The 15,680-nt window shown below is 53.2% G+C and overlaps 1 protein-coding gene across 22 annotated transcripts in view; it reads left to right on the forward strand.

Annotated features, from left to right (window-relative positions):
• The window catches only part of EPS15L1 (epidermal growth factor receptor pathway substrate 15 like 1), a 101,442-nt gene that overhangs the window by 44,091 nt on the left and 41,671 nt on the right, over positions 1 to 15,680 (forward strand). For all 22 annotated transcript variants that reach the window (XR_004349036.1, XM_032625255.1, XM_032625256.1 and 19 more), the window contains 6 exons: positions 1,506 to 1,663; positions 4,051 to 4,207; positions 4,453 to 4,538; positions 7,505 to 7,577; positions 13,697 to 13,858; positions 14,401 to 14,598. Coding sequence is in view for 21 of the 22 variants with exons in the window: in XM_032625255.1 (XP_032481146.1) it covers positions 1,506 to 1,663; positions 4,051 to 4,207; positions 4,453 to 4,538; positions 7,505 to 7,577; positions 13,697 to 13,858; positions 14,401 to 14,598 (834 nt within the window). In the remaining variant the exon portion in view is untranslated. The remainder of the gene's footprint in view (positions 1 to 1,505; positions 1,664 to 4,050; positions 4,208 to 4,452; positions 4,539 to 7,504; positions 7,578 to 13,696; positions 13,859 to 14,400; positions 14,599 to 15,680) is intronic.

Consider the following 15,680-nt stretch of genomic DNA (forward strand, 5'->3'; position numbering starts at 1 on the left):
TGGGACCCAGAAACCAATCCCGCCTCAGCTCAGCTTGTCTGACCATTGCTCCTTCTTCTGTGGGCATCTCAGTGTCAGCGTATGAGCTCGTTCCAGGCTCTTGACTTAAAGACAGCAAGCCTCTTCATTAAAGCTCCTTTATGTGCATCTTCACGTCTCCTCTGAACTGTTCAATGACAGACCTGAGGTGGCTTAGAAAATTCCTGTAATGCAGCAGGTAAAACGCTATCTCAGTTCTCGCTGCCTGAGCCTTTGCAATTTGAATCTGGTCCGTAAATTCTGATGATTTTTTTTTTTTTTTTGATAAATCCTTGCTGTCCTAAATCATTCTACTCCCTACCCCAAACCCTGGGTAATGTGTTGTCCCTTTCTTCCCAAAATTGCTTTCTGGATTCCTGGTGCTCACATCAGGATCCCACTGATTTAGATAATAAGAGAGACCTGGTCAGAAAAGCAGATGAAAGGAAACATCTCTACAAAAAGGGGCAGAGACGCTGTGAAACGTGCTGTGATGGGAGCCCCCAAAGTCAGAGGTGACGCACCCAGAATAAGCAATTGAAGAGGCCTGCCACCAAGTGCCCGAGGGGTCTGGATGCCTCTGAGTTGGAGGTGTTCTGGCCCTGGCGGACCCTGGCGTTTGCTTTTCTTAAGTAGAACTGGAGCAGGTGGTGTAAGAGGTCACAGGTGCACGAGGTGGCCGAGCCCCAGTGCACTGAAATCAAAGCAGCTCGCTGGGCTCTCAGCTTCGTCTGCCACAGCAGGGTCCTCGTGAATGTGGGGCGCTCACAGGTGGTGGGCGTGCTCCTCAGAGGCGTGGGCTCCCCCACCAGCACCACAGGGCCCTGAGTGCCCGCCTGTCATGCAGGTGCAGTTTTCACATCAGCCTCACTCAGTGCCTGTCAGTGCCTTGTGTGTACTGACACCTCACAGGGGGTCTGCTGTGTTGCAGGGAGTGGGGTCAGGGTCAAAGAAGGATGGAGTACAGAATCCTGGAACTGTGGGCATTGAGAATGCCCCTGCTGCTGCAAAGAAGGTCTGCAGGTGGAGGACAGAAGGCCAGGAGCGCTGGCATCGGTGCTGGGCCCGTTCTCGGGAGACAGTCCTTCCAAAATGAGTGGTCAGGAGGGTCCTGTCTGGTACACTTGAAGCCCCCTCCTGGAAGCTGGTCACTTTCCATCGTGGAAGGCTTTCCTTCGTGTCCCAGGCAGCGGGGATGGAAGGGCTATTGGTAGAAGGACCTGCTGCGTCTTTACATCCCTCTCAGTACAAAGATTTCAGGGCACTGTGATGGGGTGGAAAGAGGTACAGACTGGCCACTGGGTAAGACTGACCGAGTCAGCATTAACCTCTCTGAGCCTCAGTTTCCGCTCTTACAGAACAGGGATCTTGTCTGCCCTCTTGGCTCGTGGAGGGTTTTCTGCTAAAATGAGCATGAAAACACTTTAATAGTGTGTATTTGCAGGTGATAAAAAGCTTGAGGATTAACTTCTGAAAAACCTTTTCAGCCAACAGTAAACTGGGTGGTGCCAGTGGCGGACAAGATGCGATTTGACGAGATATTTCTGAAGACTGACCTAGACCTGGACGGCTATGTGAGCGGCCAGGAGGTGAAGGAGATCTTCATGCACTCGGGCCTCACTCAGAACCTTCTAGCACACATATGGTAAGAGCAGATAGATGGACGTCTCTTCCTAAGTACAGGGGGTCTCGCTGTGTGAAAGTAACGGCTGTGGGTGGCTCACACGTTGAGTGAGACTTGTGCTGTGTGAAGGGCTGGAGCGGGTGAGCAGGACAGGAGGGAGCGGTAGTCAGGGCTGAGTGTAAAGACCTGTACCCTGTATTCCGTGCATGTCAGTTCACCCTCCTCCAGCAGGAAGGTCTCCTGTTTGTCCCTCCAGAGAGCTCTGGGGGCAAGTTCTTGCTAGTGGTTATGCAGCCTTCAGCCCAGCCAGTGAGGGTGCAGATGCTCGGCCCCACCCCCTTCTGGTGGGAGGGTGCAGTAAGGGCCCCAGAGGCTCCGGCAGGGCCACCCTGGGCATCAGGGCTGTGGCCATCTCTCCTAGAGGCCCTGCCCCGTGAAGGTCAGTGACACGGCTGGTGGGAGAGGGTGAGACTGGTCTGTACCTCAGGGCTGGTCGAGGAGCCGTCTTCACCCCCACTTTCCTCCAGGGCTGGCAGAGCGATCTTCATGGCACCGGGATGGCTCCTTTTGTAACTAGCCAGTGGTGAAAGTCGCTTCCTAGCTTTCTCAGGGGAGAAAGCCCTCCCACTTTAGAGGGCTTCACCTGAGAGTTGTAAGAAGAGAATTTCCATGTAATTCCAGAGGAGTGAACCTCTCCAAATAGAGCTGTGAAATTCACTGTGACTTGGGGAAATAACCATCCTTAACAGTAATTCAGAGATAGCCACGTTACACGGTGAGGCCCTGCTGGAGAAAACGGGCTGTCCCTTCTCAAGAAGCACACGACACCTAGTCAGTTAGCAAAAGACTGTGGGAAGCCTTGCCCCTTGTGACGAGTCAGGGGCAGTCTCTATCAGGCCCTTCAGATCCAGTGCCCCCTTTATCACGCTGAAATGCACGTGCACGGAATTCAAATTATACCCCGATCATAACATAGAGTAATTTATAACATGTATCTCAACCTGTAAGTGACATGACAATACGTAAATGACACAACGAAATCACAAATATGCTTGGATTAAAAAGAAAACACGCAGAAGGCGTTGCATACAGGGAAAAAAAGCAGGGACGAAAGAGTGAGCTCTAGAATAACCACTGGGACAGTGAAAGGACAGTCTGGGTTTGTTTGCAGGTGGCCGGGTGTGGGAGCATATCCAAAGTGGAGATAACAAGCCAAGAAGGATTGAAGGGACAAAACGAGGACGCAGGCCTGTCCCCCGCAGTGCCCGGCACTGTGCCACTCAGCGTGGTGTCAGAATAAGCACAGTAATGCTGCCCTGGGTGGACGCGGACAGAGTACCCCTGCACGTGGGCCTGGGGCCCCCCGCTCCTTCAGAGACCAGGGAGCAGGGACGGGCCAGAGAGATGGGACCACAGCCCGAGAGCTGCCGTGGGCTGGGTGTGCAGCAGGACTGGCCCTTGCCAGCAGAATCAGGAGAAATAGTTGCAGTTCGAAATTATCACACCCCGCCCTTGAACTGTGACAAGAACAGACATTTTAAAACCAGCCTTGAATAGAGACATTTACAGGGATCTCCACCAGCCCTGTTCGCTCACAGCGTTTGGGCCTGAGTCTGTTACACGTCCCCGGCTCTTCTTCGCTCTGCATCAGGACATGGTTTCACTACTCTCTCAGTAACTACGTGCAGTGGGAAGGAGACTGCGTGTTGAGTGGACAGAGTGAAGGGATGACATTTTTCACAGATGTGGAGGCCTTGTCCTGGCTGCGTGAGGCTTCCCTTCCCGTACGGCCAGCTCTCGGTGACCACGGGTGTGGCAGAGCTTCCACACTGCCTTGCCCATGTGCCAGGACACCAGAAGGCCACAAGGGTGGGGTCACCTTAGCAGCAAGGGACTGTCCCCTGTGTAGCCATGCTTGGCTTTCTAGGCCCCGTCCCCTCATGATGACAACCCCAAATGCTGCTTGTCATCCCCATTGAAGACCAGCGGCTCAGGCCATTCTGATAACCCAAGGCTGCAGGAACCAGCTGAGGGTCTGAGTGTGTGCACTCGGCTCCAGCTTCCGTTTGCACAGGAATGTGAATCGCATCCACTGCCTGCACACCATCAGAAGCCAGCTGCGTGTCTCCTGGCTGCTAACAGGGCTTCCCTAGGGACTGGCTCCTCGGCCCGTGGTGGGGGCTTGGCGGTTCTCCAATTGGAAGAAGAGCCCCCTCCTGCCCTGACGCTCTGGTGGGGGGGCTGGGACTGCTCCCCAGGAGGGGGATGTTCAGTAGAAAAGGAGCTGCAGCTGTGGCCCGTTGTTTTTATCGTTTTTGTTGTCCATTTTTTAGAAGTGTGGGTTCCGTGTACTTGGAACCAATTCTGGTGTTTGTGATGTGTAATTAGCATCCCCACATTTCTCCCAGGGCCCTGGCCGATACGAGGCAAACGGGGAAGTTAAGCAAAGACCAATTCGCGTTAGCTATGTATTTCATTCAGCAGAAGGTCAGTAAAGGCATCGACCCCCCTCAAGTCCTCTCGCCGGACATGGTCCCACCTTCAGAGAGAGGCACTCCCATCCCGGTGAGTAGCTGCTGGCCCATCCCTATCGTGTTTGCGTCACTTCCCTCAGCCCGCCACCAGGTGGCTCTGGCAGCCTACCCAGCCTTCACTAGGGCCACTCGGGGTGTGTCTGGGCTGCCCAGATGGTTCCCAGGTTGGGGGCTGGAGACAGATGATTTTATCCCTTATTCTAAGACCTACTAGCCCATGCTGTGCGGTGAGGTCAGCTAGTCAATTTGTAATTCTTTGTCTGAATTTGGTTGCAGGACAGTTCGAGTTCTCTTGGATCGGGGGAGTTTACTGGTGTGAAGGAACTTGATGATATCAGTCAAGAGATCGCCCAGTTACAAAGGTATGTTAAAGCGTCTCCTTCCCTTCAGATTCCAACCAAATCTACGTCCCAGGTTGTTATCGGAAGTAGCAGAGGCTTGTGAACCATGTGGCGAGTTGACCATCATGAGTTTGTTCAGCAGAAATGAAGGGACACAGATTCTCCTGAGTTCCTGAATTGACTTAATGAGCTCAAGCACTGACATCCTCAGTGGGAGCCGGTGTGGGCTGTGGGGTCTCAGACACATTGTTGCTGGGCGGCCTGCAGGGCACCCCCCCCCCACCACCCCCCACCCCAGCCTCAGGAGGGCCTTGTAATTTCTGAACACATAAAGTGACTGAGTCTCAGGTAGTGACATTGCTGCTTCGGAGCAACAGGTCAACTCTGAGTCTCAGGCCTTGTGTCCAGGTTTCTGTCTTCGTTCCCAGCGCCCACTGCCTTGGTTTCCCCACCTGTAAACAAGGGCTTTGGATGGGGTGTCTGTACTCTCAGAGTCTGGCATAAAAGAATACATCTACTTCCTGTATGCCCCTGTGATCTTCTGCAGAACACCATCCTCTTACCAATTAATTCTGGGGGAGGGCTGGGGGGTGGGGTGCAACAAGCAGAAGGGCCAAAGGCACCCAGCCCTCCACGGGAGACGGACTGTTTCTTGACCGAAAATGAAAACAACATCACTTCGCCAGAGCGAGCTGGATCCCACTCACAGCTGGATGCCCCTTGGGTGGTGTAGTTTGTGTTCTTAGTGGAGCAGAGCCCTGAGAAGCAAAGGCAGGTCAGATGTCATGTGAGACTGGTTAGGTGGGTGGCTGGCTGGCCGGCCACAAAGCCTCAGCCTTGGCCGCCTGCTGAAGCCAGACCCTCTGCTTCATGCTCAGCCCAGAGGATGGCTCCCATTCTGTCATCTGCTCCCTGGGGCTGTATTTCCAAACCAGAAATCAGCACGTGCAGCCTGGCAAGGCTGAGAGGGTCTGTGAGGATGGAGGGCCAGTGTCTTAGAGCCTGGGTGGGCCTGTTAATCAGGACTGCAGGTAGAGGAGGGAGGGGACCCTGTAATGCAAGGGTTGGGGTCTTGGAAGGGACAGTGGTGTCCCAGTCAGGCCAGGGCTGCCTCTTCACAGCTGTGCAGCCTCTGGCAGCCTGGAGCGTTTCCCTGTGAAGGCAAGAGGCAAGCGTGTGCAGAGCAAGAGTGTGCAGGAAGCCAGGCCTGGGTGGCTTTGAGAGTGACCTTCAGGCCTGTTGCTTGGCGGTGTGGCGAAACACGCCTCTTCCCTTGACGGGACTCAGTCGTAATGCGTTGGATGTAAAGGGCACGTTGTATCGTTAGGTAGTTCTTAGACTTGTGGAAACGAACATGCAGATGCTCGCGGTTCCATGTCTGGCCCAATGTCCCAGAGGGGGCCTTACTGTCGAGCGAGGGCTGGGTTCCCAGCAGGGGAGGCAGGGTATGTTGGCCACATGAGGTTTCTGATGCTGAGGCAGCCCCTTCAGGCCGCTGTAACAAACTCTCACAGACTGGGGGGCTTGAACAACAGGCCCATACTTACCCCCATCTTGGAGGCTGGAAGTCGAGATAGAGGTGCAGACAGATCCAGTGTCTGATGAGGCCCATCTCCTGGTTCATAGACAGTGTCTTCTCACCGTGTTCTCAGAGGGTGGAGGGGCAAGGAGGTCTCTGGGGTCTCTCGTAAGGGCATTAATCCCATTCCTGCAGGCTCTACCCTCATGAGCTAAGCATCTCCCAAAGGCCCCACCTCCAAAAACCATCACATTGGGGGGTTAGGGTTTCAACATATGAATTTGTGGGGGGCACAAACAGTCAGTCTCTAAGGAGGAGAGCAAGGCTGGTTGCTGCCCCCGGGGAGCTGTTTGCAGCTGAGGAGGCAGGCAGGGCCCCACCAAGCCCTGGTGCACACAGCGGCCAGCCACAGCCTCCTGTGAGGGAGTAGCTGGGGGCAGCTGCCGGGCCCAGAGACCCTCACTGCCGCGTCTTGCTGCCAGCCCTCTGGACTCCTCATCCAACTTTGCATCACTCCAAACACCTCACCATGGCTCCCCCAGCCGAGCTATGCCTTCCTGTTCCCATCGCCTAGGATGTTTTTCCATCGTATATTCTCTTCATAGGCCGTGTCCTCAGAGTCCCTCCCTGGTCATCCTATGCAGGACATTGCACACCCCCTTTCCTCATCCCATTGGATTTCCCTTCGTGGTACTTAGGTTGTGTGCCTTTGTGTGTTGATTTGCCGCCTGTCTCTCTCACTGGCCTGTGAGCTCCGTGAAGGCAGGGCCTCTCTCCGTGTGTCGTCGTGTCTTCAGCGCTCAGTCTTCTGAGCAGTTGTTGCTCACCATTCACGAGCGAGTGTACGTAGGATTTAGAGAATGTATTCATTTTCTCTTGCTGTGTATGGAATGGCTTAAAACAGCACAAATTTATTAGTGCACAGCTCTGTAGACCAGGAGTCTAGATGGGCTTAACTGGGCTTCTTGCTCAGGGCCTCACAAGGTCGAATTCAAGGTGTTGTCCAAGTAGGTGGGGATCTGAATTGAGTTCCTCAAAGTTGGGGGTCTGGGGTCTGGGGTCTGCTTTCCATGCTGTGTGGCCAGGGGCTCATTCTGCTCTGAGAGGCTGCCCGGTGCCTGCTCTCTCGTGACCCCTCCATCTTCAAAGTCAGCAGGGGCACATCCAGCCCTTCTCACCCTGGACATTGCTTTGACATTCTCTGCTTTAAAAGGCTTGCGCAGCCATGTTGGGGGCAAAGCCTCATGGCATCCACAGGTTTGACCCACACTTGTAGGGGAGGAGGTCAGGTAGGGCAGATGGTCACGGGGGGCGGGCGTTCCTATACTTCTGCCCCCACTGAGTGGGGTCAGCCCGGGTGGGTTTCTGTGGGATGGATGGGATTGGGTCTTGAGAAGTTGGGATACTGGGGGAATGGTCAACTCATTCACTCTACCTGTACTTTCCTGAACTATTTTTAAACACACAGAGAGAAATACTCACTGGAACAAGACATTAGGGAAAAGGAAGAGGCAATCAGACAGAAAACCAATGAAGTACAGGTAAGCACATGGCTGGTTTTGGAGGAATCAACCTTGTGTCACACGCAGTGCAGGGAGTTCCCAACAGTGATGGTGGAGCAGGGCAAAGGGGGGGCACCGATGCACTCATTAGAAACTTGAGCTTTTGGGGGCTTCCAAGTTTTTTTTTTAGTTTCCTATACCATACGTAGTGGATTTTTAAAAAATTGAGATGTACAATTCATATAACGTAAAATCTACTGTTCTAAAGTATACACTTCAGTGGTGTTTAGCATGTTCAGTGTGTTGTTTAACCACCACCTCTGTCTAGTTCCAGAACATCTCCATCACCCCAAAAGGGGACCCCGTCCTCATTAGCCGTCTCTCCCCATTCCCGCTCCCAGCCCCTGACAGCCACGAATCCACTTTCTGTCTCTATGGGTTTGTCCGTTCCGGACATTTCATATAAAGGGAATCATGCAACATTCGGCTTTTTGTGTCTGGTTTCTTTCACTCAGCCTGAAGGACAGTCCTGCTTGGAGAGTCTCCTTGTGGGTGGTGGTGACAGCGACACTGGGGGTCTGACTGCTGGGGCTCAAACCTGGCTCTCCTTAGCAGCTGTGTGACCTTGGGCAAGTTACTTAACATCTCTAGGCCTCGCGTGATGTTGGTAGTGAGTGGTCTGCTCTCCTGGGCGGTGGGCTGGATCATGGGGTCTGGCATGTGCTCAGCACTCACTCGTCATCTGGGCAGAGGGAGGCTGTGCCAGAAGCGAAATGGTCAGCGCGTGGGAGCTGCACCCTTGAAGAGACATCGGTTCCGAGATGTCTCAGGTCTGAATGAACAGAGACAGCTCTGCCGTCGTGAGGAGACTCAAGTTGTCTCTGGGGCTCTGAGAGCGTGGCTGAGCTGTGCCGCTGGGCCTGACAGTCTCTGCGTGGGGCTTCGAGTGCTCCGAGCTCAGAGCCGGGGAAGGAGGAGCGAGGCTGAGCAGTCAGCGCTGCAGCCCCCACGGCTCGGCCAGGGGACTGTGGGTGGGTGGCTCAGCCTCCCGGCCTCCGTCTTCCCACCTGGCAGTGAGGATCAGCGCCAAGAGCAGCATCTGGCCGCCGTGTGCACCGCCTGAGTGGCTGGTTCTTTCTGGGCCACCTCCTAGGGCAGCGACCTGAGCCAGGCCAGGGGAAGCAGCACCTGATTCAGTCAGGCTCATGGGGCCGAGCCGTGGGGGCTGCAGCGCTGACTGCTCAGCCTCGCTCCTCCTTCCCCGGCTCTGAGCTCGGAGCACTCGAAGCCCCACGCAGAGACTGTCAGGCCCAGCGGCACAGCTCAGCCACGCTCTCAGAGCCCCAGAGACAACTCGAGTCTCCTCACGACGGCAGAGCGGTCTCTATTCATTCAGACCTGAGACATCTCGGAACCGATGTCTCTTCAAGGGCGGCCCTCTTTCCCCCTCCCCTGAGCCTGTCCGCAGAGGGGCTGTAGGATTCCATGAGATACGCAGTGGACAGATGGCATGCAGTGCCTGCCCGCCGGCTGCGGGAAATGTCCTCTGTCGTAGCTGCCATCTGCAGGTGGGGTAGGGTGGACGCTTTGGGACTCTCATTGCTTCACGCTGTGCAGTGTCCAGGTTCTTTTTTCCTGGCTTCTCACTCTGTACACGTTGGCATCGGGGGTTGGGCCTTACATGGTCCCCTGGAATGTTTTGGATCAGAAGGCAGGGAACAGCCTGCCTCTATCATCGTGTTTTGGTTTTGTTTGGTTTTTTTTTGCTCAAATGAGTTGCATCATTTATATGACCACAGGTGAAGTGACTCTATTTTTCTGGGTGTTTGTATGTTCATCCTATCATTTTATTCTCACCTCAGCCCTCTGATTTCCACCCATATCCTAGAACTGACCCCTCAGACACAGTTCCCTGTCACCCGTATCACCTCACCCCCATCCTTTCAGCTGTTTGGTGTGGTGGTGCTGGCCTCATCGTCCCTTTCACCTTGGCCCTGGCCCGGCTGGCCATGTGCGTCCCTGGGCAGTTCTCCCTCCCGTTGTGTCTGGGTCACTCTGCACGAGCTCTGGTTTGCATTCCCAAAGCTGGGGATCTGGGTGCTGTGATGTCCTTTGGCTCCAGGGAAACCAGTCACCGGGTCTCTGGCACCTGCTCCTGGGCGATTCTAAGAAAGCCGTTGGGTCGCTGTGATGTCTGGAGGTGCTTTCCCCTCTGGTCTGTAGCAGGCTCAGCAAGGCCACCTGAAACCCTCGCTACTGGGCTCTGATAGCGCACTCCTGCAGCCTTTGAGATGCTGGGGTCCGTGTGGGCCCCAATGGCCCCTCAGAGCTGCAGGGGGCCCAGCTCCAGCCAGGCCAGCCCCTGTCCCACGGGAGCATCACGTGTACTCCAACCAGGACAGGCCCCTGCTGTCGTGTGATGGCAGCTCCTTGGTCAGGGACAGAACACTATATATATTTTAAAGTTCCTCTGTGAAAACCAGGTTTGATTTTGGTTCCTGCTGCCATTTCCCAGATGGGTTTGGCCAGGAGATCATGTGCCATGCCTGCCAGCACAGGCTGCAGGTCAGGGCCCAGCGTCAAGTAGCAGGCCTTGGTGCTCAGGTTAGTTTCTGTTTGGTTTTAAGCAGCGGGAGCTTCAGCTTCAGCCCCCTCAGGCCTCGCCTTCCCCCTCCTGCCCTGGGGATCTCTCCATTTCCATGGCTCCTGTCTTAGTGAGAACCTGCAGCATCTTTGCCTGGTTTACTGTTGCATTTTGTTTTTGTAACAACAGCTTCACTGAGATGTAATTCACATACTATACAATTCATCCATTTAAAGTGTATAATTCAGTGGTTTTTAGCATATGCACAGAGTTGTGCATCCATCGCCACAGTCAATTGCAGAACATTTTCATCACTCCAAAACGAAACCCCCTACCCATTAGCGATCCCCAGTCCTCCCCAGCCCTTGGCAACCACGAATCTACATTCTTTTCTCTGGATTTTTCTGTTCAGGACATTTCATATCAATGGGATCACATACTATGTGGCCTTTTGAGTCTGGCCTCTTTTCACTCAGTGTAGTTTTCAAGGTCCATTCATGTTGTTGTTGCGTGTGTCAGTGCTTCATTCCTTTTTATGACTGAATAATGCTTCAGTGTATGGCTGTTTTATTCATTGCTTCATTAGTTGATGGTTGTTTGTGTTTTTCTACTTTTTAGCTGTAGCAAGTAATGCCACTGTGAATATAAATGTGCAAGTTTTTGTGTGGATATATGATTTCACTTCTCTTAGGTGTGTGTGTATGTATATACATTTAAGAGTGAAGTTGCGGGTCACATGGTAACTGTATGTTTAACCCTTTGAGGAATTGCCAGACTGTTTTCCAAAGTGGCTGTACCATTTTTCATTCTCACTTTCTCCACATCCTCGCCAACACTTGATATTTTCCATTTTTTATTATAGCCTTCCTAGTGGGTGTGGAGTGGTATCTCATTGATGCTGTCCCTAATGTTGATGAGCATCTTTTCACGTACTTATTGGCCATTTGTGTATTTTCTCTGGAGAAAAGCTAATTCAGATCCTTTGCCCATTTTTAAATTGGGTTATTTGTCTTTTTATAGCTGAGTTGTAAGAGTTCTTTATATTTTCTAGATAAATTCCCTTATCAGATAAATGATTTGCAAATATTATGTCCCCATCTTTGGGTTGTCTTTTCACTTTCTTGATGGCTGTACCCGGGCCCTCGGCAATGAAAGTGAGGAGTCCTAACCACTGGACTGCCAGGGAATTCCCTGAAGCACAAAGGTTTAAAATTTTGCTTTTGGTATCATGTCCAAGAACCCATTGCCAAATCGAAGGTCACAAAGATTTACCACACATTTTCTTCTAAGAGTTTTATAGTTTTAGCTGTTACATTTGGGTCTTTGATCCATTTTGAGTGAATTTTTACGTAATGTGTGAAGTAGGGGTCCAACTTCATTGTTTTGCATGTGGAGGGCCCGTTGTCCCAGAACCATTTCTTGAAGAGACTAATCTTGCCCCCACTGAATGGTCTTGGCACCGTTTTCAAAAATCCGTTGGTCGTAGACATGTGGATTTATTTCTGAACTCTCAGTTCTATCCCATTGATTTCTGCCTTTCCTTATGCCAGTATCACACTGTCTTGATTACTGTTGCTTTGCAGTAAGTTTTGAAATCGGCAAGTGTGAGTCCTCCAGCGTCGTATTTTTCAAGCTTGTTTTGGCTCTCCTGATGAGGTCGGGCCCGTTCCGCGTGGTGTGGCCGTGGACTGTTTTGGCTATTCTGGGTCCCTTTCATTTCCTTATAAATTTTGGAATCTGCTTGTCAGAAGCTCGCTGGCGTTCCAGTGGGGATTGCTCTGAGTCTGTAGGTTGTCTGGGTTTTTTCTGTCTTCTCTTTGCTCCCCCCACTTTGATCCCAGCGCTCTTCCTAACCAGAAGCTGGCAGGTCATCTTCCCGTGGGCTTTTCCATGGCTACGGTAGGCCTGACCCTCCTTCCTCCTTCGTCTCCCCCTCCCCCATCACTTGTCCTTCCCTCAGCTGTGGCAAACCCACGTTCCCTACTCTGCCATTAGCTTCCTATCAGACATTCATTGTTAGCTCTCCCAAACTTGTCAGACTTGAGATCTGTTCTTAAAGGTCGGGGACAGGGAGACTGGGGAGCAGAGAACCTAGACCCCCAAAATAGCTCAGAGGTGTGTTTTGGCTGTTGAGAGAGGAGAGAGAGAGCTGTGATTTTTTTTGTCCTCAAAGCAGGGAGAGGGAGACCCTGCACCTCCTTCGAGTTTTATTCTGAAATGACGTCAGCCACCAGCAGCCCCGGCCAGCCCTGGGGATTGGCCTCACCACTCCTGTCCTCCCTGACCGCCCAACAGTCCCCTCAAGTCCGCTCCTTCCTTTGATACCCACGGCCACAACCTCACCCAGGCTGCCATCACCTCTCCCTCGGCCCCAGCTTGAGTCCCCTCCCCACTGTCAGCCCCATAGGCCATGCTCTCCCCTCCCATCCCATCCCTGCTTTAGTTATCTATCTTACAGGTAGGTAAGACATCCCATAAGACATTCGCCTGGTTGAAAATGGACGCCTCCTGCCCTCCCCTGTACCCGCAGAGGTGTAGTCCATCAGCTCCCATGAGGCCTTCCAGGAAGGTCATGTGTGTGTGTGTGTCAGGAGAGACGTCTGTGCATATTCCCCCCTTCCTGATTGCACAAACGCCACTGTGCCTCACATGTGTGCTCTGCTGCATGCCTTGTTCATTTCACATTGTAACTCGGTTACAAGGTGAAGTGTCCCTCAGGGTGGGCTGTGCTACAAGTCCAGCCAACTCCGCCTGTGGAAGTTTGCATTGTTGACAGATCTTGCCATCACAAACATTGCACGTTTTCACTTGCGCCATCCCCCTCTAGGATCCTTTCCCTAGAGGTCTAACGGTCGAGTCTGAAGACACCCGCACTGGTCGTCTCGTTAGCTACAGCCCATGGGGAGGAGCTTTAGCAGCTGAGAATCATCACGTCCTGCTCCCATTTTAGATGTCTGCAGGGGCTTCCTGCTGCAGAAGCCAGTGCCGTCTTTGGCATGGCCTGTGGGGCACGGCCTCAGGTGCCCTCGGCCCGCTTTCCTTTGATCCAGCTGGAGCACGGCACCCCTTTCCCTTCGGGGTCCTCTGCGGCCCCGTCCACTCTTCACATTCCTGGCTCTTTTCCTGGCTACCACCTGCTCGTCCTTTGGGTCCGTCGAAGTGGTGCTGCTTCCTTGAACTCTTGTCCACCTGTGCAGCATCAGTATGGTCTCCCCATGCCCCCGTGACTCTGACTAACAGTCTGACCCATGCTATCCCATGTTCGTCTCAGTTCGTGTCTGGGTGATGCCCTTCCCGCCCCAATGATGACCACATGTCACTGGAGAGCTCTTCTTGCCAGGAGCCCAGCCCCACTCCTGGTGCCTGGCCTCTCTTAGGCCATCAGTAAGTATTTGCTGAGGGACTTAGTGAGAGATTCAGCTGGGGCCACCACACTGAGATGTGTGTGGTATTCCCTGTGGAGTGTGCGGTTTTGTAGGACATCTTGGGGGCTCCAGCCCAGGCTGTGACAGTGTTAGCTTGGACGTGCCCCATGTGAACAAGTCTCGAGTAAATTCATGCCACCCTCCCCTAGGAATTGCAAAATGATTTAGACCGGGAAACAAGCAGTTTGCAAGAGCTGGAAGCTCAGAAACAGGACGCCCAAGACCGCCTGGACGAAATGGATCAGCAAAAAGCCAAGCTCCGAGACATGCTGAGTGACGTCAGGCAGAAGTGCCAGGATGAGACCCAGATGGTAAGTCATCATCCCCCACTCTCCCCGCTGAGCCCAGCAGGGGAAGGAGGCTTCTTACGGACTTCCCTGAGCTCACCATGACCGTCTCAGCTCAAGGCTGAGATGTCTACTGGTTTAATAGAGTAGTTGAACGTATCATGTGGAAAAGTGTCCAAGCATTTGTGGCCTGACCTCAGTCTCATCTGCCATGTTACATGTATAAGCATGAACCAGTGTGTGCATACCACCCTGACCCATGCCCCACAGCACGGTGTGGGCACATGTCTCCCCTCCCCTGGTGTCTTAGCTGCTTGTTACAAACCAGGGAGGCTGCAGCTTCAGCAGACTGTAAAACCCTTACATCCCGGTCTGAGGCCTCTTGTGGGGACGTTCAGCCCCAGGGGACAGACAGATTGCCTATGCTTGTCCCGGGTGTGGAGAGGGGTCCATGTAAAGGAAGCCAGGCGTCGGGCTTTCAGGCTGGTGTCCTCTTCCCTGGGTCAGCTTATTTCAAGAACATGAGCCAGAATTCTTCCTCGAAGTCGTGTTTCATCTCTTTTCAGATTTCCTCACTGAAGACTCAGATCCAGTCCCAGGAATCCGACCTCAAGTCCCAGGAAGACGACCTGAACCGGGCCAAATCTGAGCTGAACCGACTGCAGCAGGAGGAGACGCAGCTGGAGCAGAGCATTCAGGCTGGGAAAGTTCAACTGGAAACCATCATCAAGTCCCTGAAATCCACGCAAGACGAAATCAACCAGGTATCTCGAGGGGCTGGGGCGGGGCCTGCCACCACTGGCTGTGGCCGGGGGCTTCTGGGGTCTCCTGCCAAGCGGGGTGGCTGCCACGAGCAAAGCAGTCACAGAGGGGTGTGCGACTAGCGGTCCCAGGTGTCTGCGCTGCAGTAGTTATTTTCTTTGCTCTCACCCACCTCCCTTTCTTCTTGGAAGCCTTCATTCAGCCTGAAGGTGAAGTGCTGAGAACGCCCCCAGCGTGCGTTCCACCATCGTGTTGACTTTGGCCTGGTGGTGTCTGCTTTGCCTCACCGGCCTTCCACTTCCCCGCCTGAGCGCACATCATTTTTGTGGAGCGGGCGGGGTCTGGGTGAGGACATTAAGTTAACTCATTTGGAGAGAGCCTTGGGTTCAGGACATGCTCTCCCCAGCCTTGGTCCTTGTACAAGCAAGAGGGACAGAGTCCAAGACACCTTCCAGCACCCCTCTGTCCCTATGTATTGATAGTTCGAAGACCAGCACACCGAGGAGGCCCCATCCTCTCAGGAGCATCGCCCCACATGGGCCCCTGTCCAGGTACCCCTCCCTGTCCCGCTCTGGGGTGAAGGCCTTGAGGCCTGTGGCCGCTGCCCACCAGCAGAGGGAGAGCTCTTTTCCTGCTCCCCTGTATGTAACGGCCAAAGGCCTCCTTGCTGGCCCTTGAGTGTCCCACCTACAGAGTGAGGGTGATGTTTGTTTGACCTTGGCAGTATCTAAATGCGTGTTCATGCTTCCTTTCTTTTGACTGACTCGATCTCTTTGCTCTTTTTGCCAGTTTACTGGCAAAAGTTGATGACAAACTCAAATCTCAGGGATTTAATGCCATATATTGTGCTTTTTTGTTAATTAATACTTGTAGGGTTATCTTATGTCTTTTCCCTCCCAGCCTTTGGAGTTTATAAAACATAGGTAGGAGCCAAGACATAAATGTATGTTAGTGATAATGATAACGATGTTAAAAATGATAGCTGCTGCTTATTAAGGCCCACCCTGCTGGACACCGCAAGAGGGGTTTTACCCGTCATTTCCAGGGCTCCATCTTGGAGAAGAGGAAACAGAGAGGTTAGATC

The sequence above is a fragment of the Phocoena sinus genome, chromosome 3, assembly GCF_008692025.1.
Source record: "Phocoena sinus isolate mPhoSin1 chromosome 3, mPhoSin1.pri, whole genome shotgun sequence".
Lineage (NCBI taxonomy): Eukaryota > Metazoa > Chordata > Mammalia > Artiodactyla > Phocoenidae > Phocoena > Phocoena sinus.